The sequence below is a fragment of the Gorilla gorilla genome, chromosome 5, assembly GCF_029281585.2.
Source record: "Gorilla gorilla gorilla isolate KB3781 chromosome 5, NHGRI_mGorGor1-v2.1_pri, whole genome shotgun sequence".
Classification (NCBI taxonomy): domain Eukaryota; kingdom Metazoa; phylum Chordata; class Mammalia; order Primates; family Hominidae; genus Gorilla; species Gorilla gorilla.
The window spans coordinates 146,976,473-147,003,698 of record NC_073229.2 but is presented as its reverse complement, the minus strand read 5'-3'; the positions used below and the strand labels follow the sequence as shown (position 1 = coordinate 147,003,698).

The 27,226-nt window shown below is 39.8% G+C and overlaps 1 protein-coding gene across 4 annotated transcripts; it reads right to left on the bottom strand.

Annotated features, from left to right (window-relative positions):
* Positions 1-3,936: 3,936 nt before the first annotated feature.
* Positions 3,937-26,365, bottom strand: SMPDL3A (sphingomyelin phosphodiesterase acid like 3A). 4 transcript variants are annotated; one of them, XM_019030261.3, is made up of 8 exons: positions 24,116-26,365; positions 17,690-17,903; positions 16,607-16,751; positions 12,204-12,300; positions 9,779-9,948; positions 8,525-8,705; positions 7,255-7,379; positions 3,937-4,568 (listed from the first exon to the last, which is right to left on the bottom strand). In XM_019030261.3, the coding sequence occupies exons 1-8, from the start codon at positions 24,225-24,227 to the stop codon at positions 4,251-4,253; spliced, it is 1,362 nt and encodes a 453-aa protein (XP_018885806.2). In that variant the 5' UTR covers positions 24,228-26,365; the 3' UTR covers positions 3,937-4,250. The 4 variants fall into 4 exon arrangements, with proteins under 4 accessions (XP_018885806.2, XP_018885808.1, XP_004044669.1 ...); XM_019030263.3 differs by lacking the exon at positions 24,116-26,365 and adding an exon at positions 23,654-24,050; XM_004044621.5 differs by lacking the exon at positions 17,690-17,903.
* Between the last annotated feature and the right edge of the window lie 861 nt (positions 26,366-27,226).

Sequence of the window (27,226 nt, the reverse complement as noted above, 5' to 3'; positions counted from 1 at the left end):
ACAGTCCAAACTTTATTTCTCTCTGTATTTCATTTTGTACATCTATGTCAGCAACAGATCCCACTGCTTCTAATTCCAAAATATATCATAAACTGAACTGTCTCCACTGCCACCTCCTCAGCCCAACTACAATCTGCTCTCAGCTAGATTTCATTAAATTCTCCAATGTCTCCAAGCTTTCCCAACAAATCGTTCTCCCTACAAGAGTGAAATTAATCATTTTTAAAGGCTGGACCTCTGTTTCCCCTTAAAACAAATGATTATATAATACTGAATACATATATTTAAGAAAAATAGAGCAGACATCTATATAGCTACTACACATTTAAATCTCCTTATGTATCTCTTCCCAATTAACTATGCTGTTCATCATCTTCCAACTATCCTGTACTTGATATTTATTTTACTAACATACTTCTTTTGGTTGTCTAAATCTATCTCTAAGCAATATGTATTATTTTTGCATTTTTAAAGTTTGGTGTAAATGATATTTTATTGTATTTATTCTTTGGCAATTTGTTTTTATCTCATCAGTATGCTTGTGACATTTATTCTCGTTCATTTTTGCTTCTGTACAATATTCCACGTTCTGAATAAACCATACTTCACTGATCCATTTTCCTGTTGATGTAGGTTTATATGTTTTGTTGTTGTTATTATTGTTATTACGAACAATGCTAACCCAGGTATTTTATACATGATTATTACTACATATTTTTGAAAGCTTACACTTTAGTATATCCCTAGCATGAAATTGCTAACCAATAGCAAGTTTAATCCTCAACTCAACATTGTAGAACTGACCTAATGTAGCTATTTGCACTTATTTGGTTATTTTGAAATTTATAGGTAGCTCCAATAGCAAGAGGAAAGTGAAGGTTATTCCCTTCTTCCCTTATAATTTTGTTATCTGATGAGTTTAACAATGAAAGCAAGTCTCATAGATTTTATTCAGCAAGTAGGTCCAGAAATAGTCAAATTACCTATACTATTAGCCTAATGAAGTTCCAGCTTTCTCCTTTTGGCATAAAGCTCATTGCCTAAAAGTGTCACTCAAGACAGATGTGACAAGGATTCAGCTCATCTTCCAAGAATACAGAGAAACAGAATGCTCTGTTAGAGGTCTGTACACAAGTTCAAGTTGTGTCCTAGGCTAGGCACCACCAGAAGAGCAGCTGAGTTTATTAAGCAGATTCCTCTACTGCATATTAAGAAGCGGGGGTGCCTGCTCAATTTAACCAATCCGTTCATACTATGGGAGAGTATAGCCATTATGAATGGAAAAAATTTATTCAAATAGATATTTCTCTGTGTGTGTGTGTGAGTGTATAAATAAGGTATAGTTTGCCCTTAAATCTTTCTACTCACCTAAAACAGTGCCTCTCATTTAAAGACTCTTTCCTATTCTCTTCACTTTTACTCCCCCAACTCCCCCCCCCCTCCTTTTTTTTTTTTTTGAGAGGGAGTCTCCGTCTGTTGCCCAGGCTGGAGTGCAGTGGCAGGATCTTAGCTCACTGCAAACTCCGCCTCCTGGGTTCATGCCATTCTCCTGCCTCAGCCTCCCCAGTAGCTGGGACTACAGGCACCCGCCACCACGCCCAGCTGATTTTTTTGTGTTTTTAGTAGAGATGAGGTTTCACCGTGTTAGCCAGGATGGTCTCGATCTCCTGACCTTGTGATCTGCCCGCCTCGGCCTCCCAAAGTGCTGGGCTTACAAGTGTGAGCCACCGCTCCCGGCCCCCTTTTTTCCTACCAATATATGGTTAATGTTCATTCAAAACCATTTTCAAAGTAGCAGTGTCTATATCTTAACAGGATACAGTTTATGAATTTGCCAAAGCACCACCAATAAACAGAGGCAAATTAAGATAAGTTTTACTGTGGACATAATAAAATTCATAATTTATTTGAACATAATCTGAAATAAACCACAATAAATAATTGTAACATGCTCTGGTTTTACAATGGAAACATCAATTTAACTGTTGATAATGTCCCTAAATGTCACTCAGATTTTAAAATCATTTATATTTCAAGAGGAAAGTAAACTGAATACAAAAATGTGTAATTAAAAATGTAAAAACGCTAGAACAAAGTAGGGTAGACCCTAAATATTCACTGCCCCCAACCCCCAACAGATGCAGAAATTTTCTCCACAATAACGCTGCAAGCATTTCCAGTGCTTGGACTCATTTTCCAAGTCAGCTAAAACCATATTTGCTTTTCACTGTTGCTAAATTTTCCTACATGTTGCAAATTTGTTTTCTTAGAACCTCTGTCCGTAAGTATAAGAATAGATGAAGATTGTATATTTCTAAATAACTAAAATAGCATAATTGGATTGTTTGTAACACAAAGGATAAATGCTTGAGGGTATAGATACCCCATTTTTCATGTGATTATTACGCATTGCATGCCTGTATCAAAATATCTCATGTACCCCATAAATATATACACCTACTATGTACTCACGAAAATTAAAAATTAAAAAAAGTATGAATACACGATCTAGTCATTTGAAAATACCAACTTTAAATATAATTGCAGGCATGAAGTTTTCTAAATGATGTGACTATTTTATAACAAAATTTTGCTTTGTTTCGGCATTCTCACTTTTAAAACATACTAATTTGTTTGTTGAAAACTAAAAAGTAAAAATTTTAAAAGAAAGTTTACCTAATGAATCATGATTGTTTCCTAGATATGATATCTTTGTTTTGTAATACTTATTAGCTCTCTGGAAATCAGGATAATTTGGTTTCATTATTATGCAATGTTACATCTAAAAGTCATTTTAATACATGAAGTCAAGCCAGTCACAAGGATGATGAGTTCCATTCTCCTCAATCTAAGGTTGCTCATTTTATGTCTTGACAAAGACTCTCTCTTTTGACCAAAACTTTAGTCAGGCTCCTCCAATTCCTCTGCTTGACTAGGCCAACATTGGGCTTCCTTCTTTGTTCTTGCAGGATCCAGTTTGAGCAAGAATCCTGTTTAGTTGGCTTAGGGAGAATGCCCCACCCTTGGTATCTGACGGCCCTTGATATCCTATCACACTGGCCTGCCTTCGGCAATAATCCTATCAAGTTGGTATAGCCAGAAACCTCTTACCTTTGATGTTTTTCCTCCTGGTAATAGCCAGAAACCTCTTACCTTTGATGTTTTTCCTCCTGGTAATTTTCCATTCACTGATCCCCACTCAGCCTTGTTGAAGTCAGAACTGAGTCCACTCTCTCTCCCTCACTGCAGGATTCCATTGCAGTGGTCCCTAGACCTACCACTAGGGCCTACCTTGGATAACGTCTGCTTTAACTTCTTTAACAAGTGTCATGATGAGTTTTTTTCTTTAACAGTCTTCTCCACTATGCCAGTGTTGGGATATACAATCTTCTCTTCCTTTAAATCCCCCAGTCCCTCCCACTCTCCCTTCCATTTCTACTTTAATTCTCCTACTTAACCTGAAAGCAGAAAACAGCTTGAGCCATTGGAGAGTCCTAAAAACAATCCCATTAAATAAAAGGCTCATTTTTATCCTATCTTGGAATACTGTGACAAAGAAAATGCCACCACTGTAATATAGGACGTTTCTTTGAAAAATATTCACAGCTTTCAATTCATTTCAACAATTATTTACTAGGTGCCAGGCACTGGACTAGGACCCAGGCCTTGTGCTAGTACTGCAGATGCAATAAGTATGTGTGACATTCTCATCCTTAAAAGTTAGCAATGCCAAAGACTCACAGAATGAAGAAAGCTAGGCAATACATGCCCTGTGATGTTTCAGCATGCTCCTAATGACCATGGTATTTTCCCAAGAGTAGATAGTGCATGTAAACAGTGGTAACATCTGTTTACATATGAGAGGTAAACAATTTGGACCTCAGTTAATACATAGATTTTAACTAAAAATTATCATGTTAAGAAAACTTCATCATATTTAGAGATAAAGAATTCGCTTTATTGTATAAATGACAATTTCAACAAGGGTACAAATTAGATATAATTATATAAACTGAATATTTACATCCAATTTACATCCATCATTCTATTAATGAGCAGTTTAAATATATAATACAATTCAGAATGATAAAGATATCTACATTTAGGCATCAAAAAGAAAAAAAAAAAAAGAAAGCAAAGACAGGAAGTCTTCTTGCCCACTCAGTAATTAACAAAGATTTATGTAAAATTCCCACAAATTGATCTCAGAATCAGAATCAGCATTTTGTATTAACAAAAACTGTGAAATACTAGTAATTGTGCTTTATATAAAGCTGTTTGAGGCAATCTGCATAGGAAATATTATCAAGATTCATAATTGCACAAATCTGAAAGGCCTTACATGTCTTATCACATATTACACTGGTGTCATAACTCACAAAGAAGTAATTGTAGTATTTTATAAACTGCTTACTGTCTAGGATTGTAAATTGTTTAGCTAATCCGTATAAACTTTCCGGCTGCAAATCTTCAATGCCGTAGGTCTGGGTCAGGATATACTCCAGCTTCCAGATGGACTCTCCCTTTAGATTCGCCTCTGTCAGATTCAAGTAATACTGCAACATATCCTGCAGTTAAGAACAGTAACAAAACCTGGTTCACTTTTTGGCACATAAGGCATTGTACAAGAAGAAGAGTTCATGTTTAAATTTCTGTGACATTTTAGGCTTGGCGCTGTGGCTCACGCCTGTAATCCTAGCACTTTGAGAGGCTGAGGCAGGTGGGTTACCTGAGGTCAGGAGTTTGAGACCAGCCTGACCAACATGGTGAAACTCCATCTCTACCAAAAATACAAAAAAGAAAAAAAAAATTAGCCGGGCATAGTGGTGGGTGCCTGTAATCCCAGCTACTCAGGAGGCTGGGGCAGAAGAATCGCTTGAACCCGGGAGGCGGAGGTTGCGGTGAGCCGAGATTGCAAGATTGCGCCACTGCACTCCAGCCTGGGTGACAGAGCAAGACTTTGTCTCAATAAATAAATAAGAAAGAAGGAGAGGGAGGGAGGGGGGGAGGAAGGGAGGAAGGGAGGAAGGGAGGCTCAATAAAAAACCTGTATCACTTTTTCAATTTTAAAAAGGATGAAAGAATATAATAGCATGTAATCCAAACTATAAAGAGAGGTGAACAAAATAAAAAACCTTCAATTCACACATCCTCAGAGGTAACCATCACTAATGGTTGTGTGTATCAGTGGTGTGCTGAAGGCAGCTTGTACCAGCTCACAAAAGCCGATTGTCAAATTTTTAAGAATGTTGCTAGTCAATCTGTGGCACTTTGGTAGCTTGAAATTGTCCATGATGTGAGTATTTCTGTCATGGAAATTGGCAAACACTACCAATTAAGGCACATTTCCCCTCAGTGAATAGTTGTTAAACATTTGTCAGTACTCCAGTGTATGCGTGGTGATCTAGGCTTTAGATCAAAACAAAGATAAATATTTGGAATGTGCATACTTATTTACATTTTTGGCTTTTTCAAAAAAATGGAGTCTTACTATATATGTTGTTGTATTTTAAGAAATTATTTAGAAATTATATAAGAAATTATTTTTATATTTTTAGAAATTATTTAGTGCTATATCAGGAGAATCTTCCTACATCAGTACATATGTACACACGTAAATATACATTGGGGTCTGAACCTCAGATGCTGTGTATTAGATACATAAACACATATATAGATGGATATATACGTGTGTGTGGATGTATATATCTGAGGTTCAGATCCAAAATTAGGCAACTGAAAGTTGTAGAAAAAATTCTTTTGGACTAATTTATCACACAATTGTTTCATTTTCCCATTTAATCAAATATTTATGAATAAAACCAGATTTCTGCCACCATACCTCCTCCCTGTTATTCTGGGGAATAACAAAACCATCTCCTATTTAAATTCATCCAGAAAAAAAAAAAGCAGTTATACCAATAATGGCTTTAATTGAAGTGAATTATTTTCAAATTATGTTTGTAGAAAGGGGAAGTTACCCAAACTGAAGTACCCATAAGCTAAATGGTCAGTCTTTTGTGCTAAATTGTTCTAAAGCAAGGAGCCATGAAGCTGCTCCAAAGAACTTTTGTCCCAAATATGCAACTCAATTTTTTCCCTTTATTTTATTTTATTTTGAGACGGAGTCTCGCTCTGTCGCCCAGGCTGGAGTGCAGTGGCGCAATCTCGGCTCACTGCAAGCTCTGCCTCCCAGGTTCACGCCATTCTCCTGCCTCAGCCTCCCGAGTAGCTGGGACTACAGGCACCCGCCGCCACGCCGAGCTAACTTTTTTGTATTTTTAGTGGAGACGGGGTTTCACCGTGTCAGCCAGGATGGTCTCGATTTCTTGACCTCGTGATCCACCCAACTCGGCCTCCCAAAGTGCTGGGACTACAGGCGTGAGCTACCACTTTTTTCCTTTAAAAACATTTTTTGGGTGTGCCCAGTGGCTCACATCTGTAATACCAGCAATTCGGAAGGCCAATGTGGGAGGATCACTTGAGCCCAAGAGTTCAAGACCAGCCTGGGCAACATAGGGAGACCCCCCATCTCTACAATAGGATTATAAAAATTAGCTGGGCTTGGTGGTACATGCCTGTAGTCCCGCCTACATGGGAAGCTGAGGTGGGAGGATCACTTGAGCCCAGGAGTTTGAGGCTGCTGTAAGCTGCGATCACACCACTACACTCCAGCCTGAGTAACAGAACAAGAACTTGAAAATAAAATCTTGTTTGTTAACATTTATTAAGCATTTAGTATGAGCCAAGCATTTTTCTAAGTGCTTTACATAGATTTGTTCATGCAATCCTCATAGCAACTCAGTGAATTAAATAATATTTTAATTCCCATTTCATGGAGAAATAGACTGGGACACAGAAAAGTTTAGAAATAATGGCTCATGAGAGGGAATGGTAACAGAGCCTACACTCTTCTTGATACTTAGATTCTGGAAAAGAAGAATGAACATGGCTTAGTGAAACATTTCAGTACGTATACAAGTCCACAAACATGGCACTAACCAATGAAAGCATCTAAATAAATGTGAAGTCCTTAGAAGAACAGAACAGAAACAGCCTTCCAAAGACTAACTTCATCAGCTCACACTTAGTAAGTCCTGATAACACTGCAAGTATAAAAAAGAAGAAGGATGCCAGGAGATTTCAACATAAAATACATCTCACATGACTGTCCTGAGAAAAATTCAACTAAACTAATGAAAACTGCAAAGATATGCATAAATATGGGGTCAGCTCTGAAATCTGCCAACTTACCAATAATTTATAATCACGAGGATCATACTGAAACAGTCTGATACCAGGATTGTTGGTCTGTTTTTCTAAAACACTCTTCACTGGTGTAACAGCAGGAGCCACAAACAAAGAATTTACTGGACTTCCTGAACAAAACGTATGCACATAAACATACATTTTTAAATAACAGTTTAACTATATTAAAAATATAAACAGTTTCCAGATTAAGAGATTAACAGACATAACCAAGTGATATGTGATCACTGGTGGATACTGACTTGAAACAACTGTAAAGAGACAATTTTGAGAAAATAGGGGCATTTTTGTTATTGATACCGGATAATTATTGTTGATTTTGTTAACTAAGTTTGTGGTTATGTAAATTATCCATATATTTTAGCAATGAATATAGAATATGTAGTGCGGAAATGGATCCAATGTTTGAGATTCACTTTCAAATACTCCAGCAAAAAATTAAAAGAATGTAAGGCCAGGTGCAGTGGCTCATGCCTGTAATCCCAGCACTTTGGGAGGCCGAGGCGGGCAGATCACTAGGTCAAGAGATCGAGACCTTCCTGGCCAACATGGTGAAATTAGCTGGGCGTGGTGACACACATGTAGTCCCAGCTACTCGGGAGGCTGAGGCAGGATAATCACTTGAACCAGGGAGGCAGAGGTTGCAGTGAGCCGAGATCGCAGGGTGCACTCCAGCCTGGCAACAGAGCGAGGCTCCATCTCAACAACAAAACAAAAAAAGTGAAAAATCTTGATAGATGTTGAATGTGAGTGATGAGTACATAGGAGATTTGTTTGTATCATTCTCTCTGCTTATATATGTATCAATAAGAACTTGCAAGTAAGAGCTTAATATATTTTATTTTAAGCCATTGTGTAAATTGTGCTTTGCTTTCTAAATTCTGAGAAATAAAACAAGTAGCATCAAAAGAAACTTGAGTGTAGCAGTTAAAATAGAGTGACATTTCTTTAAACTCGAAGATTTAAAAGAAAATTTGGGTGAGCTGAGGGTTTCTGAGGCTTTTGTGTTGACAGCAAATAAGTAACGCTGGCCCTGTGGAGCTAATAGGAGCTTACGTTGAAGAAATCCAGCTGCAGGCCTAATGTTGTGATTTGGACACTCATCATACAACCATTGAGGATAATTCAGAAAAGGCTAATGCTGGCAGATTTTTAAATAAAATGTTTAATTTACTAAATCAGCAAATTTACTGGATATTCACCGCTTTGCTCTAGACTCTTAGACTGGGGAGATGCAAACACAGCACTACATTACCTTTTTTATCTGAAAGAACCATAATGCTGTCTCTGTGAGTGTGTCCATAAAATTGTCCTGCAATGACATCACTGTATTTTCGAAAAATATCTATCAATTTCTCATTATAGTATTCTCTCATTGCTGTGATGTTCTGTGAAGATGGCAGATACCCCACTGGAACATGTGCTATGATATACACCTGGAAAAAGAAACACAAAAAGGCCTCATGAGAATCTTTCTGCACATTCATCATAACTAAATGACATTTGGATACCCAAGATTGAAAGTATATTAATTAAAATTTAGAAAGCAAATATATCATCTCTTCTATTTATAAGAAAAAGAGATGAAATTATAAAACTATTAGGGTCACTATATTTGCACACTGTTGATGATATAAGGCAACTGTGACTTCAGTCACAATTTTTTGAATTGGCCTCTTTTTGTACCAATAGATGGCCACTAATCCTAAAAGCAGTAAAAGCAAAACAAAATAAAACTTGCTATGCAAGGTGGCTCAGGCCTGTAATCCCAGCACTTTGGGATGCCAAAGCAGAGTTCGAGCCCCCCAGAGTTCGAGATCAACCTGGGCATCATGGTGAAATCTTGTCTCTACAAAAAATAATAGAAAAAAAAATTAGCCAGGAGTGGTGGTGCACATCTGTAGTCCCACTTACTTAGGAGTCTGAGGTGGGAGAATCACTTGAGCCCAGGAGGCTGAAGCTGCAGTGAGCCATGATCACACCACTGCACTCTAGCCTGGGCAACAGAGTGAGACCCCTGTCTCTGAAAAAAATAAATAAATAAAAACTAAAATGAGTTGGCCAGGCATAGTGGCTCACGCCTGTAATCCCAGCACTTTGGAAGGCCGAGGCGGGTGGATCACCTAGGTCAGTAGTTCGAGACCAACCTGGCCAACATGGTAAAACCCCGTCTCTGCTAAAAATACGAAAATTAGCCAGGCATGGTGGTGGGTGCCTGTAATCCCAGCAACTGGGGAGGCTGAGGCAGGAGAATCTCTTCAGCCTGGGAGGTAGAGGTTGCAGTGAGCCGAGACCACGCCATTGCACTCCAGCCTGGGCAACAGAGTGAGACTCCGTCTCGAAATTAAAAAAAAAAAAAAAAGAAAATCCATGAGTTGTAAAGTGTTTATGCAAAAAAAATCTTCAAATTCTAATACTTTTATTGATACTGGAGTCTACCCTGAGTTTAATAAACATACAGATTTTGCCTTCCGTTTATTCCCATATGGTTTTGGTCTATGGGATCTACCTTCTCCTTATTCTGCTGAGAGCTGTTCAATGTACTTTCTAGCCATTCAAACTGGTTGGCTGGGTCAGTCTTGTTCAGTGTCATTATATTTGGGCCGTAGTACAAGTTTGTGTTTAGACTGATGATCCTAAGGTTTGGATTAGTTGTAACTTTCTGTGAATAAAAACCACCTATAAAAACAATTTTAAAACACATTTAGGAAAACATACACATACACACAAACATTGTGAAAGCAAATTCCTGAGGTTTAAAATCCAGTCAGGAGGTTGGTGCTTATTTCTCATTGTTTAGTTTGCACATAGATAGGCTGTTATTAGATAAGAATCAGATTTAGCAAGCATTTACTGCAAACCTGCTATGGTGCCAGGCCCCATGCTATCGCTTCCAACATATTGAGATAACAACAGCTGTATCCAATATTCACATGAAAAGATAAATAAGTGTTTCGGCAGTAAGCAATGAGATTGAATTTTATGAAAGAAAGATTTACACATCAACTTCTACTTTTATGATTAGGGGCTTAAGATGAGAGACATTGTGAAATATAAAATCCAAAAAATGGTAACACATATGGGTCTTGCTAGAGACTACTCGGAAAAAAAGGTCAGACAAACCACAGCTGCTATAATCTCAGGGGAGAGGAGGTTTAAAGGCATCATTCCACCCACACCTCTGAACCACTGGTGATGGGACACCCAAGGGTCTGTTGCAATGGCACTTTCAGAGCTGGGCACTAAGATATGGCCCAGCTTTCTTTGCCCTGAGCCTACTCACTATGCATGGCTTTCCTTAGCTTTCAATCATGATGGATCACTGCCCCTTTAATTTTCTCTATTCTTTCTTGTAGTCATAACACCTTATTATTTTTATTATGGTACTAGCAGGTCAGTTGGGTTTGAATTTGTCAGAAGTTATTTTTGAGAAGCTGCCTTTCATGTCCTAGTAGTAGAAAATGACAACAGGTCTCACTGGGGCCTCTGGGATGACAAAGTTTGAGGCCCCTCATGCAAGACATCTCTGCCCCAAATCACTTTTGCCTTTAAGACTTTCTCAGGATGGCTTCTATGACTTTTAACTTAATATTATATTCCAGTGTTTAACTGGAGCTTTGAGGGCTATCATTGGAATGGATATCATTATGAAACTCATATGGCTTTTTCTTAGGGCCTGCATTCCACTTCTCAGCTTTTTTCTGCCTCCCCTGCTTTATGCTGAGTCTCCTTAGAAGGCAGAGCATTTCTTTAGGAATCTTGATCATTCTTTATGGCTCTCCCTTCAACCTGCATAAGCTCTCCATGTGTCTTGTAGGATGTGAAGTGTAAGACTAGACATAGGCCGGGCACGGTGGCTCATGCCTGTAATCCCAGCACTTTGGGAGGCCGAGGCAGGTGGATCTCCTGAGGTCAGAAGCCCGAGACCAGCCTGACCAACATAGTGAAACCCTATCTCTACTAAAAATACAAAAATTAGCCAGGTGTGGTGGCAGGTGCCTGTAATCCCAGCTACTCAGGAGGCTGCAGCAGGAGAATCGCTTGAAACCAGGAGGCAGAGGTTGCTGTGAGCCAAGACCATGCCATTGCACTCCAGCCTGGGCAACAAGAGTGGAACTCCATCTTAATAAAAAAAAAAAAAAAAAGACTAGATATAGTTCCCTAGATTAATCAGAATCATAGTCTAATTCTAAGCTATCGTGTCTCAAATTCATATATACTATGATTTGCTGCATGCTAGCAAAAACAATAACAAAATAGTGGCAAAAGCCAAAGGGTTAACAAAAATACCGAAAGAAGTATTTTAACTGAGAGAAGTCTAGCCATTAACTTAATATTTGTCTCAACATTCTGAAAACACCAAAGTCTTAGTTTAACAGCTGGACACCTCAGTTAAGCTCACAAAATGTAAGGGATTTACATAATGATGTGTCAAGAGCCACTGGAGCAGAGGGCCTTTAGACATGACGCAGGGAAGGCCTTACTATGCACTAATTATGCATTACTTTCCCAAGCACCTCAAAGTCCACGTTAAAAGCTTAGTTATCCTCACTTTACCAGCTGTTTGTTTTATAAAATTGTGCTGCTTGGTTAGAAGTTAGTGTCTATTCTCTCTTCTCAATCAATTTTCCAATTAGAAACATACACTTTTATTTACATTCAAATCCAAAGTTCAGCTTTTGCTCCATGGGGAACATATCTACCTAATTAAGAGTAGAAGAAGAAAAAAGAATAGAAGAAGAACAGGAAGAGCTCCCTGCAAGATAAACAGGTTCATGACCTGTGTCACAGGCAGCATTACTACTCACTGTCCTCCACAAAAACTGGGGGCTGTGCTCCAGAAGTGGCACACTCAAGCAAACATTAAAAATTTAAGTCTAAATAACATGAATAAAAATTGAGGCAAAATAGGAATAACTAAGTCTTTCACTTACCTTTCCTTAAAGTACTAATAGCTTCTTCATCTAGCCATGGTTTCCAGAGGTTTGCTACTGCATTGTACACTTTACTGGTGACTACAGGCAGTTGATCCTGGCCACAAACAATATAATCCACCATTGAAATTTAAAGATACACAGCTGAATTAATGTAAACACTACTTGAGCACTGACTACTACATTAGACATCTAGAGATGCAAGGATGATTATTAGATAGACTTCATCTTCAAGGAATTATAACTTAGTTGGAGACTGGGGGATAAAATGTAACCAATTAACTATAAGACAATGTGCTGGGCACTACCCAGAGGTCCAGGGAGCCTAGAAGCAAGAACAATCAAGTGTAGCCAAGGGCCAGGTGCAGTGGCTCATGCCTATAATCCCAGCACTTTGGGAGGCCAAGGCAGGCGGATCACTTGAGGTCAGAAGTTCAAGAAGTGTCTGGCCAATATGGTGAAACCCCATCTCTACTACAAACACAAAAATTACCCAGGCATGGTGGTGAGCACCCATAATCATAGCTACTTGGGAGGCTGAGGCAGGAAAATCACTGGAATCCGTGAGGCGAAGGTTGCAGTGAGCCAAGATCGTACCACTGCACTTCAGCCTGGGCAACTGAGTGAGGCTCTGGCTCAAAAAAAAGGTGTAGCCCAGGGAATTAGAGAGTGAAGAGACTATTTAAGCCAGGCCTTAAATAAGGACTTTATCAACTTAACAAAAGGGCATCAAAGCAAATGCAATGGCCCAGATACAAACACAGGCATAGGCACAGGCACAAGCACAGAGTTCCATAGGTGTGTACCATGTACAGAGAAAAGCTCATGTTTTAGCATGGCTAGGATATGGAAGGATGCAGGAGTATGCTCATTAAAGAGATGCCAAAGGCAGGTTTGAGCCTGCACATGCACTGCCTGATGCAGCATGCCGAGGGAACAGGAAAACATCATGTTTTAGAATTTAACAAAGTCTTCTGAACTGTTCAAACTATTATAAGCTTCTTAACTCTTTGAATAAAGATTTACAACCACATGCTTTTGATTTGGAGAAGTCTCTTTAGGGCAGCATAAATTATATCAAAATATTTTGATTTTTTAAATAATACATTTTAAGTACAAAACATTTTTATTATCATAAAGTATCTTCAGGATGACATAAGCTCTACTGTAGAAGTAAATGGGGAGCCTCGCCTGGAGGAAAACAAACAAACAAAACTTTAAGAAAGTTAAATACTGAAGCAGGGCATGGTGATTCATGCCTGTAATCTCAGCACTTTGAAAGGCTAAGCCAGGAGGACAGCTTGAGCCCCAGAGGTCGAGGCTGCATTTATCTATGATTGTGCCACTGCACTGCACTCCAGCCTGGGCAACAGAAAAAGACCCTGTTTCAAAAAAAAAAAAAAAGTAAATACTGAATAAAAACCCATAAATCATTTGTGAATTGGATAATTGTTTTTAATTTTGTTTTAAAAAATTATGTTAAATGACTGACACCCCTTCTTCACTCTCTTCATTTACTTCTGTACATTGGTAAAATAGACCTATTTCTGACAGGAGTTTATCAAAAGTTATTTTTCAAGAAGATGCCCAAGTCCTAGTAGTTCTTGATACATGCGTCTAATACATGATGAACATATAGATACACATAGGGCAAGTAATAACCAAATGACTTGTTTTAATTGGACTAAACATGTATTTTCAGTTTGAGTCCAAGATCAGGGTCGCCTGTCTGAGAATTACACAACAGCTTAGGCCAATCTAGATTCTGATTGAAAATTGGTACGCATTGTTATCATCATATAATAAAAAGCCATAAAGTCTTGGCCATTTGTTTACTTTGGGATGGATGCCAAGTATGGTGTGGTGATGGAGAAGCTTAGAATTATGTAAAAATCACTTAGACTTTCTTCTCTATTTTAAACATGAGAAACACAAGCACCAGAGAAGTTAGATGGCTTATCCAGGGATAGGTGTCAGTTTCAGGGCTGGTCTAAATCCCATGATTACTCTCACAGTCAATTGTCTATTGCACCATGTTTCCTTCCCAGTCCTTTTTGGCTGTGACATAACCACTGCTGAGAAATGAAGCCTAATGGAAAGTGACCTACCCACAAATTCGGTGGCACCAGTCTTGCCAGTGTAGGAGTAAATGGGGACCCTTCCTTGGGTGGCAACAGGAAGAATCCTCCAGGATGTCCACACTGATACCTACTTCTGATGTCATGGGTGGGGACATGCATCTGTATATGTATATTTATGTAGCTATGCTGCATGAACATAGAATTTCAGTGGAAAAATAGCACTTATGAAATTTATTTGTTTCTAACATTCTCCAGAGTTAGATCTCAGACATCAGCCTCTAAGAAATTTTGTTGTGGAGCTTTCATGTTACATTTGACATTTCCGAAACTGTGAGGTGGAAAGATGGTAGTAGAATAACAGAAAGAACATTTTTAGATATAAGATCATAAGCTAGAAAGAGAAAAAAAATTAACTGTTAAAGGTATGTAGGCCGCCCAATTTACCCTAGCTGTATATATTAATATAATAGGATATGTTATAGAAGTTAGGTAGCATTTCTGTCTTTGAATTGTAAGATCTGACTTGACAAAAAGAGGACAGAGATAAAAATAAAATCAAACAAATCCTCAAAGGAGTTACAAACATGTATCCCCTGTCACCACTTAATGTGACAATCACCACCAGCCCACTTACTGAGGGCTGATGCTGTGCCAGATAGTAAGCTATGCCTTTTTCATATCACCAATGCTCACAAAAGCTTTGCAGGGTAGGTACTTCTAGCTTCTATTTACAAATGAGTGATCTCTGCATCAGCGAGGTTAAGTGAATCACCCGAGTTGGCCAAGCTATTAAAAGCAGGGCTCGGAGGGAGGTGTGGTGGCGGAGAGGGAAGGAGTGGAAAGCAGGGCTGGTTAACGATTTACATTCTAGTGACTATGAACTCCTGTGTTTTCCAATATTCCAGTCTTCCTGCCACCTAAGGCATATAAACACAATGTGTGTGACCTTGGGCTGCTGGAGCTCATTTGTTCCCAAGCCTCTTCACTGTGTGGTCTAACATATCAACAGGAACAAATGCTCGTTGACAGGCTGACTCAAAAGACTCACATATTACTCATCTCAAGATAGTAGGCCAGGGACAAGAAGTCACTGGAAACTTAACCTTATTCCAGAATACAACTCATCAAAATTACTGTATTCAGGTTCGATTAACTAAAAATAATCAAAACCCCCATTCAGCATTCATTTGACATGAGATGGAAGATATTCTAAGCAAAGAGAAAAATGTGGACACAGAGAGGCGTGAAAGTAGATATGTTTGGGAAATATTGAGTATGTTAATCAGGCAAGGCAAGGGATGTGCAAAAGGATGTTGGTTTAAGTGAACACAGATCTGAGGTAAAAAGATCTAGAGTATGGGCTCTGCTCCCAAGGGATTTTGAGCACTTGGACAAGTAATTCACATTTCTGAGCCTTCATTTTCTCACCTACAAAATGAAGGGTAGGTCTAGACCAGGGGTCAGCAAACTTTTTCTATCCATTTCAACTGCTCTGTTCTGAAACATGAAACAATCAAAAGCAATGTAGAATGAATGGAAACATCGCTGTGTTCCAATAAAACTTTATTTACGAAAACAAACAACAGGCTGAATTTGTACCACAGGAGACAATTGCCCAGCCCTGGACTTAAACAAAAATCTCTGGGTACAAATCTAAGATTTTACACTACTACAATAGGATGCTGTAAACAGGACGGCCATCTTGCTGTTATGCACAGGTTGGTTCTCAAATAAAAACCTGTTGGAGCCAGGGGTATCTCAGGCATTAAATGCTCTGAACATGGTTTCTGCCTTGAATCATGTCTTAATTAGATAAACTATGACTTGAACATGGACCTCCTTCCTCTTTGCTTCTTATGGCAATTTGTAATGTTTTTGTTTTTATTTACAGTCTAGCTTACATCAGGGTATGCACATCCTTGTAGGTCTAATAAGAATTCTGGAAAAAGTAAATATTTATCAATATTAACCTTACTTGCTAACCTTGTCATGGACATGCAAATGAACCAGAACATTACTCAAAAGAAAAGAGAAATTGAAGAAGATTATGAAGGAAAACATAAATTAATAATCCAAAAACTGGATAATTTTATTCTGAAAACTCACTATTGATACAACTTCTCATGAAGTATTAAAAGATTACTTTTACAGTCCCCAAAGTACTTGTCTTTGCCTTTCTTGATGGTTAGGATTAAGACCATATTCTCCCTCTATAAGGAGGGAGCCATTCCCATGCCCTATCACTAGCTAGTTATTGTCACAATTTTGACACTACTAATCGGAAAAATTCTTTAAGCATTTCTGAAAGTCTATCAAATTTACCTGTGGCCAATAGTCATGATTACCCAGTGCAGGGAAAACCTGGAGATTTGGAAAGAGACTCTGGATGGTGGTTGTCATATTAGTGATCACATTTATAACAGTGTCTGTTGAGAGTTCAGGTACAGGAACATGAGGTGGGCTATCCCTGAAAAAAGAGAGAGATTGTAAAGAACAAAATCAGTTTCATAAAGAGTTACTAGACTTATGCATGATGCGTTGCTATACCTGTCATTGCAGACTTCCATTTTAAAACAGCAGATTACAGCTAAAGAGTTGATAGACTACTCTTCACCTACCTCTACCCTACAGATAATCCTATAAAAGAAAATTAACAAAATATAATACAAAAAATAAGCTGGAAATCCCAGCCTATTTCACTACCTGACTGAAGATTTATAAGAGGCTAAAAACTGCAATAATTAAAAGCAGATGCCAATTGAACGAGAGCCCAAATGCCTATTTCAAATCCCAGCTTTGCCAATTACTAGTTGTGTATACTCGTAAGTTACTTAGATGTTCAGTGCCTTCATTTCCTCATCTGTAAAATGGGAATAATAATACCCATTGTAAAGATTAAATAAGTTACAATGTATAAGTTAATTAAAACAGTGCCAAGCCCCAAGTAAATATTCTACAAGTATTAGCCATGGTCATTATTCCAGGTAAAGAAATATGGGCCTCTTCACCCTATAATGATGAAGGGAACCAGTTAGTTATACTGCCAGAAGATGATGCTTTACAAAATTGTCATGACAGGTAAACTTCCATTATTGCCTTTCGTCTTTGATAATTTCATGAAGACCTAATATCAACACCTCAAGATATTGATGCAAGTGTGCTGTTTATGGATTCATCTCCTAGTTAACACTGACATATTTCTGAAATCTGTATTCCAAAAAAAAAAAAAACACTTCTAAAATTGTTCTTACCTCTAATAATGTTGATTAGTTTGACCTAGTTTTTTTTTAACTCAAATAACTCTTAAAATGTAACTAATCTTGTTACGGAATTCAGCACTCTTATGAAGCTTAGGACACTGTAAATAAATATTGAGTAATTAATGGTACTTGTATAATCACTTACCCTGTCCATATCATGAAAGATGCTTCTTGTCCAGAATTTTTAATAAAATCAAATGCTGACAAAATAAGTTGATATGGAGAATCACACAGAACATCTCCAAAAGGGCCAGGGTTGGAGGCATTTGCACCTTTAGATGAAGCACACACTTTTGCGTGGTCATCTGTGATGTGGTAAGTAGGGTCTAAGTGTAAGTCAGTCACATGCCAAAACTGTCCTGTTGATTACACAAAAAATGCAGATAAATCTACTTGTTCTCTTTTGGAATTCTCATAAAAATATTTATATTAAGACTAGAGACGGTTGTTCCTCCCTGTGATGGATGAAAGCCTTGGTAATTTAAATGTTCATAAGCCTTGAAGTTAAATACAGTCCTTCTCTGTGAGAAGATGAGCTTCAAGGAACTGTAGGAACAATTTACTACTTAAGTGTGTCAGAACTGATGAGCTCAGGCTGGGCGCGGTGGCTCATGCCTGTAATCCCAGCAATTTGGGAGGCTGAAGCAGGTGGATCACTTGAGGTCAGGAGTTCGAGACCAACCTGGCCAACATGGTGAAACCCCATCTCTACCAAAAATATAAAAAATTAGCCGAGTGTGGTGGCACACGCCTGTAATCCCAGCTACTTGGGAAGCTGACGCAGGAGAATCACTTAAACCTGGGAGGTGGAGGTTGTGGTACGCTGAGATCGTGCCACTGTACTCCAGCCTGGGCGACAGAGCAAGACTCCATCTCAAAAAAAAAGAACCGATGAGCTCAGTATTCATATCAGCATGATAACCTAACAAAGAATATTTAGCAAAGCTATGTTTCCATAATAAAATGTACGAAAATATCCTTTGGAGAGGCCAATGATGACATCATCTTGTGTCTTAATAGCATGTCTCCTTTAAGAGTTTAAGATTTTACAAATTATTTACATTCTTCTTGTAGAAAAATTGACGTATAAATATGATGTCATTTGTTAGGGTTACACAGTTGAGTAGGTAGACTGCAGAACCAGGAACTATATATCACTCTTACTTTCTTATAAACCTTGCCTCTCAACATTAATTCCAAGAACATAAATCTCTAATACAAGCTTTAAGCCAAAAATAGGAATTCCCAAAGCTTCTTAAAAGCTATTTAATAGAGGTACATCTTCTATCATACACTCGTATAAAATGTTAATAAAATTAAGGGAAGCAGTTGTTAAAAAGGATGCTTCCATTGGGTTTTTAGGAAGCAGCCAAGCCCATTTGATAGCACCCTTACTTGGAAATCATCTTAAGAAAGTTTTTTTTGTGTGTGTTTTTTTTGAGATGGAGTCTCGCACTGTCTCCAGTGCTGGAGTGCAATGGCGTGATCTTGGCTCACTGCCACCTCCACCTCCCGGGTTCAAGCGATTCTTCTGCCTCAGCCTTCTGAGTAGCTGGGATTACAGGTGCATGCCACCACACCCAGCTAATTTTTTGTATTTTTAGTAGAGACGGGGTTTCACCATGTTAGCCAGGATGGTCTCGATTTCCTGACCTCGTGATTTGCCCGCCCCAGCCTCCTAAAGTGCTGGGATTACAGGCGTGAGCCACCACACCCAGCCAAGAAAGTTTCCTTTATTGAAGGTAATACTAGAACAAATAATCACAGTGGTATCTCTCTTTATTAAGTATTTGCTATGTGCCAGGCACTGTGATAAGCAATTTAAATATACTATGTCATTTGATTCTCAAAACTACTCTCTGAACTGGGAATTATGGTTCTCATTTTAGAATTGAAAAACCAGTGCTGGGTCAAATAGAAAATTTGTTAAAGTATACACAGCTAATAAATCTGAACTCCCATACTGAAGGGCTTCCAAGTTTGTTTATACATCATTTATATATATATATTCAATGATCCTTATAGACCATGTTCAAATTGTTTTAATAAAGAGATTTTTTTCCACACTTTTGAGTTTTTGAGTTTACTCTGATTATGACTAGAAACACATCAGAAGTGACAAAGTAGCATGTACTACACCAGAAGCACAGAGCAAACAGGTAGGATGCAAACTTTAAACTCTACCAATATGTTACAACTGAATAAAATCCAAAGCTGGGATAATAAGGTGAAACAGTTGATACGTTAAGGTGAAAGGGGTGAGTTATCTTTTGCTGGTTGTTTCTTCCCAACATAGTTGTCATTATAATTCCATAACATATTTATGTTCACAACTAAGAAATGGTAGACAAAAGATCCAGAAGAAAGTAGTAGTATGGTCAATTACTTGGCACTTAGTCACTATTTGAAAACATCTGACAAAAGCAATTTTCTTTTATTCCATAATGCAGAAAACACCCCAATCTTTATTTCCATCTTAGATATACTTTACCCAGCAGAAAAAGTAAAGATGGCAAATAGCTCAGAGTCATCCCAGAGAATCATTTTAACGTGAACATGTATTTGTATTATTTCGAGAATGTAAGGGTATAGTAAATGAACATGAAACAATACAGTGTCGTGGTTAAGAGTGGAGGCCAGAGTCAGACTGCTTGACTTCCAACCCAAGCTCTACCACCCACTAATCTTGCTATGTGATCTTGGCCTATTTCATTGATGAAATGGGAATAATAATAGTGCCTACTGTGAGAGTTAAGTGACTTAGTAGAAGTAAAGCCCTTAGAAGGTGTATGGAACCAAGTAAGCTCAATGTTAGTTTTACTGTTATTTTTTTAACTTCAAACCCCATTTCCAAGTAATACTTAAAATTCAAGTACTTATTACATGTTTAGTACTATTTTTTATGCTTCACATGTATGAGCTCATTATTATGTATACTCCATTTTACAGATAAGAAACTGAAGCACACAGAGATTAAATTCAAGTTACATGCATCATCTGCAACAGATCTAAACTATCATCTGCAACAGGGCTAAACTGTGAATTCAGGAAATCTGACTCCAGAGTCCACATTGCCCTTATCCACATACAATTCCTCTCTGTGTTTTCACATTCAAATATCTCCAATCTCACTTGCCTCACATGAAAACAGATAATGAAAACGGGTACTCATGCCTGTAATCTCAGCACTTTGGGAGGCTGAGGCAGGAGGATCGCTTGAGCTCAGGATTTTGAGATCAGCCTGGGCAACATGGTGAAACCCCATGCCTACGAAAAATAAAAAACTTAGAAAGGATCTCTTGAGCCGGGGAGTTTGAGGCTGCAGTGAGCCAAGATTGGGCCAAGGCACTCCACCCTGGGTGACAGAGACCCTGTCTCTAAAAAAAAAAAGGAAGAAGAAGAAAGAAAACAGATAACGACAATATCTACACTCGAGATACTGTGAAGATTAGGGGAAAAGAGACTATAAACATATTCAGCATCTGTTTCGGTAAACCCAAACCTGAAATGCATTAAGAGTACACCCCTCTGATATAATTTAGTACCTAGATTTATATCGCCAGCATCTAGAATATGCATGACTTATAGTAGCCCTTCAACAAACATTCTTTAATTTATATATGATGACATTTAGTCAAAGGCAAATTTCATGATATCCTCAAGATCACAGATGACTCAGTAATGAAAGCTTAACTGGAACCAGTCTCTCCAGACTTCCGGTCTAGTGATCGTTCTACTGCATGGCATTCCAGACAGATAAATTAGGGGATAATCATTTAAACTCACTGAAAGATGTCTTTAAACAGAAGCCAAGAACAGAGCTCTGACAGGTTCTTAACCTGGGACTCATGAATAATGAACATCTGGAAGCCTCATGTCCGTCTCCTAACGAAACTGTGTGCCTATGTGTGTTTCCAAGGCCTGGCCTGTGGCAGAGCCCACACTCCAATCCATGTTTCCTAGTTCAAAGTCCAAAGTTCTGTTTACTACAGCACGTTTTCCTGTTCTGCAGACTATCTTTAAAAAGATTTCCAAGTCGGGCGCGGTGGCTCATGCCTGTAATCCCAGCACTTTGGGAGGCTGAGGTGGGCAGATCACGAGGTCAGGAAATTGAGACCATCCTGGCTAACACGGTGAAACCCCGTCTCTACTAAAAGTACAAAAAATTAGCCGGGCATGGTGGCGGGCGCCTGTAGTCCCAGCTACTCGGGAGGCTGAGGCAGGGGAATGGCGTGAACCCGGGAGGTGGAGTTTGCAGTGAGCCGAGATAGCGCCACTGCACTCCAGCCTGGGTGACAGGGCGAGATTGTCTCAAAATAAAAAATAAAATAAAATAATAAAATAAATTTAAAAAAAGACTTCCAAAAATATGTGTGTGTGTTCAGCAAATCTAGAAAAACTCTCAAAATTATACCAGAAAAGCTTTTAATCCAAAATATTTTATAACTTCTCAAGAATCCAATGAACCATAGTTCAGACATAATTCAGCTCGCCTTATGCCTTATTTGAACATAGTTTGAACACTCAGCAGTATATGAATGGTTGAAGTATGGCTGCTGGGATTGGCCAAACTTAGCTATTGTTACCAGTGCATACTCTTAAGTTAGGTTTTTAGTCTCATCTGACTATTAAGCTAGGTTACAGTTCATTCACAAGGATTCAAATATAGAAGTAAGGAGTCCTTCTCAGGCCGTATTTAGTTTGCATTAACAGTACCAATACACAAGCCAGTCCCAGCCTACTAAATCTAAAGAACTGTAGCCAAAAACACACAGGTGAAGCTTCCTAGAACTTCTGTCGTCCGACCACCAGGACTTGACAGGGCAGAAAACTAAGACTGGGAATTTAAACGCAAAAACACAAAACAAGAAAGCAGTAGCCAGGCAGGGTGGATGCTGAAAGGAAGTCCAAGCATTTGGGGTTGAGAGGAGGCAGGGGAGTTGTCACATCAAGTAGAAAATATGCAAAATATTACAAACAAGGAGAATTGTGAAACTGCTGAGTGAACACTTCAGACCTTTGAACTCCAGTAACACTTCAGACTTTCGAACTCCAGTGACTCCAGTAACACTTCAGACCACTGAACTCCAGTAACCCCTCTTCCTTCCCCTTTAGTAGGAGGGGATTCAACCTTGCAGCTTTCCAACCAAACAGGAGGTGTGAAGACTCACAGAATCCCCAGAAAGCGCTCATTCAGGCCTCTTTAAAACACAGGTGAATTTGCCATTGTGTGGCCTCAAGCAACGTGAGACATTTTATTTCAAAACCCTAACCGGTCACATAATTAAAGGAACACAAGCTAAGCCGTAATAAAAGCAGAAACCAGTATACATAAGCATTTTGGGGAAATTTCTTGTAATGACTGACATTTGCCACAGTTCGGAAACCAGATTTACAGTTTTTGCTTCAGATCTGACAGCTGAGTCGTGAGGACTTGGCCTTCAAAGAGAAGATATTTGCCCTAGAGCGCTCCCAAGTCCTGAGAAAGCACAGAGGGAGCGAAAGAGGTTTCAGCACTAGGTGCTGCTACCGAGTCTCAGGGACAACTCTCCCCTAAAAGAAAACAGAACCCCACTTCTCTAATTTTGTTTTTCCTCTTAACAGTGCAATTATGTTTAAAGGGAGTTGAGGAGGTGGGGGCACCTTGATTTTTGAAACTGGAGGCTCGGATGGCATTGTACAATCTCCCACCAAAATGTATCTATTCTGGACCAGTGAGTCTCAAACTTAGCCGAAAGGAATCATGCGGAGGGTGGGTTAAACAGCATACTGTGGAACCCCAACGCCGGCGTTTCAGATTCAGTAGGTCTGGGATGGGCTGGAAATTTGCAATGCTAACAACTTTAAGTGCGGCGGCTGCTCCCACCGGTCCAGGGCACACTTAAGAGAATCACTACTGTAACGGGCACTGTATTAAGTGCTGGGAGTGACTAAAATGGGTCCCGCCCGCAGGAAACCTAGTGGACATCCAGGTGAAATGAAGTCCCCGTGAGTTCCACGGTAGACTAAGGGGTGAGTCTACCCGAGGGTGCTTTCGCGCTCTGGCTGGGTGAGTGGCAGAAAAAGCCACTGACCTCGGTCGAGCAAGACAGAAGATAGTGTGAGTCACCTGAAATTTAATTCCCTGAGCTGGGGGGGAAACTGCAGTCCCCCTCCATTCAGGACCGATTAGGGGCCTCTTGCTGTGCTGGACATCGGACTCCCAGCTTCCTCTTCCCTTGAGTCCCGTAGCTTTTCCTTCCTTCCCCAAGGAGTAAAACAACTGAGATGCAGGATGTAAACAAAAGCCAGGCTGGCGAAATCCGGCCGACGCGCCCTTGGAGCGCCCCCACCGGCGAGGGCATTTCCCCCGCCCAGCCCCGGCCTCCCGGCTGGACGCCCTAACGCTGTAGTCCCTTGGTCGCCTTCCCCGCGCCCAGCAGCCGTGGTCAACGCCGGACGCGTCAGAGGCCCGGCTAGCCCGAGCCTCTGCCGGGGGCAGCTGCCCCCACGCACTTTCTCCTGCTGTGCGCAGGCGCCGCCGCTCCGCGCTCTTTGCCGGCTGGGAAGAGAAGGGTCGCGGACAACTCACCTATCGCCGGAGGAGGATTCCTGCCGCCTGCGGGCGCCACGGGCAGCCCGAGGCCGGAGCGGCAGTGCCAGGCAGTCAGCAGGCAGCACACGAGTGCGCGCACCAGCGCCATGGAGGGCCGCGGGGCTGACCTGGAGGTTCGGGCTGTCCCGCAGCTCCACTCGGACCGTCAGGCCTGAGGGTGAGGAGGAGGCAGAAGACGGCTGCGGGTGTAGACGCCCGACTGATCACGTGCAAAGGCAGATTCCGCAGCGAGTCAGTTCGCCTGACCTTCAGCTGCTGTTTAGCGATGATCTGTTCTCGTATTTCTTAGCGTCAGTGTTTGGCCTAGGAAGGAATGTACTTGTAGAAGCTCAAATTCCGACTCGTGTATCAGTGGTGCAGTTGATGTCAAACACTGACATACTGGTGCTTGGGGATAGAGAAAGACATTCAATTTAGTAAAAGCCAGAAGGAGGGAGAACAAGATCTCTTAAATCCGTGTGTAAAAAGGAAAAAGCAGGGAGTTTTTATTCTGCTAGAGAATAAGAGAGGGGGATTTTCAAAGAATCCAGGGGAAAAATCTGTTTCTTCAGTCTCAGATAACACCTTTGAGCAATTAGACGTCCAGGCATCCGCAGCTGGTTGCAAAGCCCTTGGAGGTATTCATCCCTTCTGCAAACATTTTTGTGACCCCGAAGTTACCTCTTTGTTCTTGACGAGGAAGCAGTACATCAGCAGTTTATAATTATATTGTGGAAACAAGGAGAATATTGGGCAGAAAGCGAGTGGTTAAAATGTGCAAGCAAGCAGGAGCCTGATCAGAATTTTCATTATTTCAGTCACTAAAAAATGCTGGGGTGCTGAAATCTCAACGATCCCGGTTCCATTCTTGGGCCAACCTACCCCAGTTTTAATGGGTAGGGCTCCTCAGTAGAGGCGATGCAGAGAGCCCTGAAGTATCATGATTTGAAGGATATCAGCAAAAGTTCTGGATACTGCAGTGGATCTCGAATTGTTGTCTCTGGACTGGGAACATTAGCACCACCTGGGAACTCTAGTTAGAAATGCACATTCCCAGGCACCACCCTAGACCTGTTGAGTCAGAAAACTGCTGGAGCCCAGCAGTTTGTGTTTTCACAAGCATTTCAGGTCATGTTAAAGTGATTGTGATGTTTGAAAACCAATGCTCAAAGATATCACGTTTTGTTTTTTGTTTTTTTTTAAAGTGCCGGGAAGAGAAGGGTCTTAGAATTAGAACATGTTCTGAAATCATGCTTTATGCATTCCAGAGACGCATGGAAATCATAAGTAGAGGTGGTTGATTTGATGCTTCCACGGAACTTTTTTGAATATACTTCTGGCAAAGAAGTAAGTCTGTACAAAGAAGTAAGCAAAGATAAGTCTGGCAAAGAAGCCAGAATCCCGAAACTGTGCTGGATCCTGTATTCTGTGTTCCTTCTCTCACCATTTATGAGGATGCTGATCTCTTGGAGATGACAAGCTAATCATTTAAATTTATAGGGCGTGGAATTCCTTTGCAGAAGAAAATGCTTTCCATAATTACTAACCTCAAAAAAGATGTTGTAGAGTGTATTTCTTTCCCAGCATAGAAAGCTTTGTTTTGTATCCCATGTAGTTTAATGGGAGTGTGTGTCATGAAACGGGCTTTGAAGTGGGAAGCAAGGTGCTTCCATTTTCTGTTTTGTAAACCAAAAATAAAATTTGAAGGCCCCCCACAATCATCTGAATGGACGACCATCTGTATGGACTCTCCTCAGTCAGGACACTCTAAAATTTAACCTGAAAGACTGGTTCAGGCCATGAAAAGGGGGATGGGGGGGGGGTTGGACATGCGTAATTAACATCAACACAGACCTTAAGTCTGATAAGAAACATTTAAGGTCTGTTTTCTCTAAAGCCTGCTACGTGGAGGCTTCGTCTGTGTGACAAAATCTAGGTCTAACAACCCCTTATCATAACCCAGACATCCTTTCTGTTGATAATAACTTTTTCAATCAACCAATTGCCAATCAGGACATGTCTAAATCTACCTATGATCTGGAAACACCCACCCCCCGCCCAGCTTCAAGTTGTCCTGCCCGTCTAGATCGAACCAATGTAAAATCTTACATGTATTGATTGCTGTATTATGTCTCCCTAAAATGTATAAAACCAAGCTGTATCCTGACCACCTTGGGCACATGTCAAGACCTCCTGAGGCTGTGTCACTGGCCCATCCTTAACCTTGGCAAAATAAACTTTCTAAATTGATTGAGACCTGTCTCAGGTACTTTTATGTTACAGTTTCAAGTCCTGCCAGGGCAGCCGAAGTCCTGCTTCAGCTTTTGGATGATTCAAAAGCTTGCAAGAACCAAAGTGCATTCCAGTGGTGGACAAGATGGTCCTTGGAGTTTCTCAGTTCACAACCTCTAGAGGATGGGAGAAAATGGAGCCAGAAAAAAATGGTGAGCTGGTGAGAGAAAACAACTGTAAGGATTAACAAAACAACTTAGGAGTTTTTAGTCCAAACATTTAAAGCCAGGAAAAGGATAAATTATAAAAATAGCTCTTTTCACTCCTTTTTTTTTTTCCAATTTCGATATACTTTACTGGAAGTAACTGGTTGCAAAATAGTTTTTCAGTAAGCATAAAACAAGGCATACACATTTTGAAACTTAAGAAATGTTTGAAATCCTAAAAAGTACAGTATATTAAAATTAGTGGGTAGAAACACCATCCTTCTTTCTGCTCACTCCACTTTCTTTTTTTTTTTCTTAATACTCACTAAGAAGCAAAAAACTACAGTGCCCCAACATCTCTACAGGCATATCTCAACCATGGGCATATATTTGTAGGTCTCCATGTTCCAGGTGTACAAATATGTCATCGTGAGTGTGTATATCTGGGTGAGGGAAATCACATGAAAGAAGAGCAGAAGCTTCACAAAACAGCCTTAGCTTAGTTTGTATCATTGAGACCTTCGTATCATTTCAGAAATGTTCTTCCAGGGCCTGTTGGTCAAATTGCCTTTGGTCTTGGTCATTTTTCCTTTCCTTTAATTATGTTTCTTAACTATGTTAAGAAACAAAACAAAGATGGCAAACCAGAAAAGTTAGTGCATTGACAGAA

Excerpts from the sequence above, each read along its gene's own strand:
- SMPDL3A (XM_019030261.3), bottom strand. The coding sequence starts at position 24,227 with ATGGCGCTGGTGCGCGCACTCGTGTGCTGCCTGCTGACTGCCTGGCAC. Across the intron at positions 12,301-16,606 it reads ATCATGACTATTGGCCACAG|GATCAACTGCCTGTAGTCAC; the intron begins GTAAATTTGATA and ends GTTTGTGGCCAG. Across the intron at positions 7,380-8,524 it reads GGTTCTTTCAGATAAAAAAG|GAAGTCCAGTAAATTCTTTG; the intron begins GTAATGTAGTGC and ends CGTTTTGTTCAG.